This window comes from Nanorana parkeri, unplaced genomic scaffold, assembly GCF_000935625.1.
Source record: "Nanorana parkeri isolate BGI_ZX_2015 unplaced genomic scaffold, ASM93562v1 scaffold3407, whole genome shotgun sequence".
Classification (NCBI taxonomy): domain Eukaryota; kingdom Metazoa; phylum Chordata; class Amphibia; order Anura; family Dicroglossidae; genus Nanorana; species Nanorana parkeri.
The window spans coordinates 28,156-31,039 of record NW_017309675.1 but is presented as its reverse complement, the minus strand read 5'-3'; the positions used below and the strand labels follow the sequence as shown (position 1 = coordinate 31,039).

Here is a 2,884-nt window from a genome sequence, read left to right as displayed (position 1 = left end):
TTGATAGCCGCCTGAGCCGCGCCGGGTCCCACCAGCAGGTCCACGCATTCCACGCAGAAACACCTAGAAGGGGCCGGAGAGAAGACGTCACCAACCGCAGAGCCACGGACTACTCTCCAATGTCCTTCCTGGCCAGGGCGGACCGAGGACTACCGGAGCCCACCAAAGAGAAGGAGGAGCAAAGCTTGGGTGTGCCAAAATGCTATATATGGGGTGCGGTTTAGAGGGGCAACACTGTCCTTGTACCCCCAAAACCAGAGCTGCCAGAGCTTTAAGTAATGCCAGCACCGGCGCTGCAAAGCCACTGAACAATAGGCCACCAACACAGGCTCCTCCCCCTGATTCTCCGCCATTGGATAGAATGCACGTCTGTAGGAGGAATACCCAGCATGCAATGTTCTGCTTCTCGTAGTCATGGAAACCAACACCCATCAGTTGTGTGGCTGGAGACATTGGACCGACATATCTCTACTGTCCTGGAGAGCATTGGCCCCCCCTGCTATGTACCACGTACCCCGGCCACGTGACCGCACAACGCTGCAGTCTCCTAGCAACTAGGAGGCGGAGCTTTATGATGTGTATTATATTGTATGGCCGGTACACATCATACAGATCCACCTCTTCAACAGTACAGGACCGCCCACCAAAGTCCTTTCTAATGCCATTTCTGCCCTATATACCCGGGGGGGCCCATTGGAGGATCCTCCGGTGGGGCAGGTGGAAGTAGCGGTGGTGCGCTGCGTGAAGGGGCCCCCGGTGGGGAAGAATTAGATCCTCTGTGTCCCGGACAGGAAGTGAGGGGAACCTGACGGCTTCCCCATCCTGGTAGTCACTGCTGTCAGAGTGGCTGTCGGGGACGTTTCCTGACCACGCTCACTGCAGAGATCATCAATGGGGACAGTGTAACCAATCAGTGAGCTGCTTTATCACCAGAATAATAATCATGGGGGAGGGGCTTGAAATGGAACCCTCCCCTAGGTGGCAGTTCTGTTTCCCGTCAATCTAACGCTCCCCAATTTTTACTCCACCATTCTAAATGAAATCGTCGTGACCCAAGAAGAGGGCGGCAGAGGGACCACGACGGCGGTACGGGGGGAACGCCACTCACCTGCAGCAGTTATTGTTCCCGCACATGAGCACCTCCCGCCCGCCGCAGCAGATGGTGCAGTAGGACTGGTAGCCGTCATCGTCATACTGGTACGCGCACTCCAGAAAGCAGTTCTGCAAGACAGGAAGAGGAGGTGTAATGGCGGACAGGACGTGAGTGGCTATTGGCCGGTGCGGGGAGGAAGAGGCGGAGGACGGAGCGCCCCGTGGTAGGTATTCTCCTGCAGAGGCGCCCCAAATTAACCCCTTCAAGACCATTGTGTTTAGACCCCCTTCCCATCCAGGCCATGTTTCAGTATTCAGCGCTGCGGTACTTTGACTGACGTTTATTCCGTCATGCAGCTCTGTACTGAAATGAATTTTATACCATTTTTTGGGGACAGATAGAGCTTTATTTTGGTGGTATTTAATCACCACTGGGGGGCGGGCGGGGTTTTTTTTCTATTATAATTAGGAAAAATTACTGAACATTTTGAAAAAAAAACAACTTTTTTTTAACATTATGTTAGGAAACATTTATTATTACCCAGTTTTTTGGTAAAATATAAAAGTCGGGGTCACGTCGGTTAAATAGACACCAGACATGTCAAGCTTTAAAATTGCGCGCACCCGCGACATAGCAGAAAAAAAACCACCATAGCCAAAATTTACCATAGGCGGCGCTTTAAAAGATTTTACCGCTCGTCAGTTTCGTGGCCGAGAATTATTGCTCTCACTGCGACATGTAAAAAAAATTTTGTGGGTTTTTTTTTGTTTTGTGTGTGTAAAGTTTTTTTTTTTTACTTTTTTTTTACACTTAACTTTATTGTTATCACATAGGGGGCTAAGAAGTCCCCCTATGTGATAACAAATTACAGTGACAGGTCCTGTCACTGCCAAAATTAGACATAGGCGACGCTTTAAACGTTTTTACCGCTCATCAGTTTAGTGTTATCAGTAATTGATGGCCCTAAAATGATTGCTCTCACTGCGACGTTCGCGGCGATATGTAACATGTGCGGCGTAATGGGCGCAATCGTCTTTTTTGCACGTATGCGCCCCTGACGCATGTATGCATGCGTGTATGTATGGGTGGGGACTTAAAAATGTTTTTGTTTTTTTAATTCTTTTTTATGTGTTACTTAAAATTTTTTGGGGGGGACTTTAACTTTTTTTTCACTAAACTTTATTGCTATCACATACTGGGGCTAATAAACCCCCCCCCCCCTATGTGATAGCAAAATATGTGACAGGTCCTCTTTATGGAGACATCAGGGGTCTCCAAGACCCCTAATGCCACCTAGGACCCCCCAAAAGAAGCTGAGGAAGCCGAGATCTGCTCCATCAGCTTCTCTGCAGCGTCTGAAGCTGGAGAGTGACACAAGAATGCGGAAGTGATGTAATATACAACACTTCCGCATTCTGACAGCGGAGAGGGTACCGGAGGAAGCTCGAGTTTTTAAATTGCGGCCATTTCCCGCTCGCGCGCGCAGGGGGGCGTGTCTGAGCGGACACCTCTGTCATTGTCCTTAGTGGTGAGACAAGTTGTTTTACATGCTGGTTTGTGAGTGTGCCATGATGCCTTTCTACTGTTTTACGTCGGGTAAAAAGACACCCAAACATGTCAAGCCCTAAAATTGCGTGCGTGCGCGAAACCTCAAAAAAACGATAATACCCAAAATTGGCCATAGGCGACGCTTTAAAAGCTGTTACCGCTCATCAGTTTAGTGTTATCAGTGATTGATGGCCCTAAAATTATTTCTCTCACTCCAACGTTCGCGGCAATATGTAACATGTG

The 2,884-nt window shown here is 49.0% G+C and overlaps 1 protein-coding gene across 1 annotated transcript in view; it reads right to left on the bottom strand.

Moving 5' to 3' along the window:
* The window catches only part of LOC108803107 (DNA (cytosine-5)-methyltransferase 3A-like), a 51,585-nt gene that overhangs the window by 21,117 nt on the left and 27,584 nt on the right, over positions 1-2,884 (bottom strand). The window contains exons 8-9 of the mRNA XM_018574948.1: positions 1,109-1,221; positions 9-63 (exon numbers count right to left, since the gene is read on the bottom strand). Coding sequence (XP_018430450.1) covers positions 9-63; positions 1,109-1,221 — 168 coding nt within the window. The remainder of the gene's footprint in view (positions 1-8; positions 64-1,108; positions 1,222-2,884) is intronic.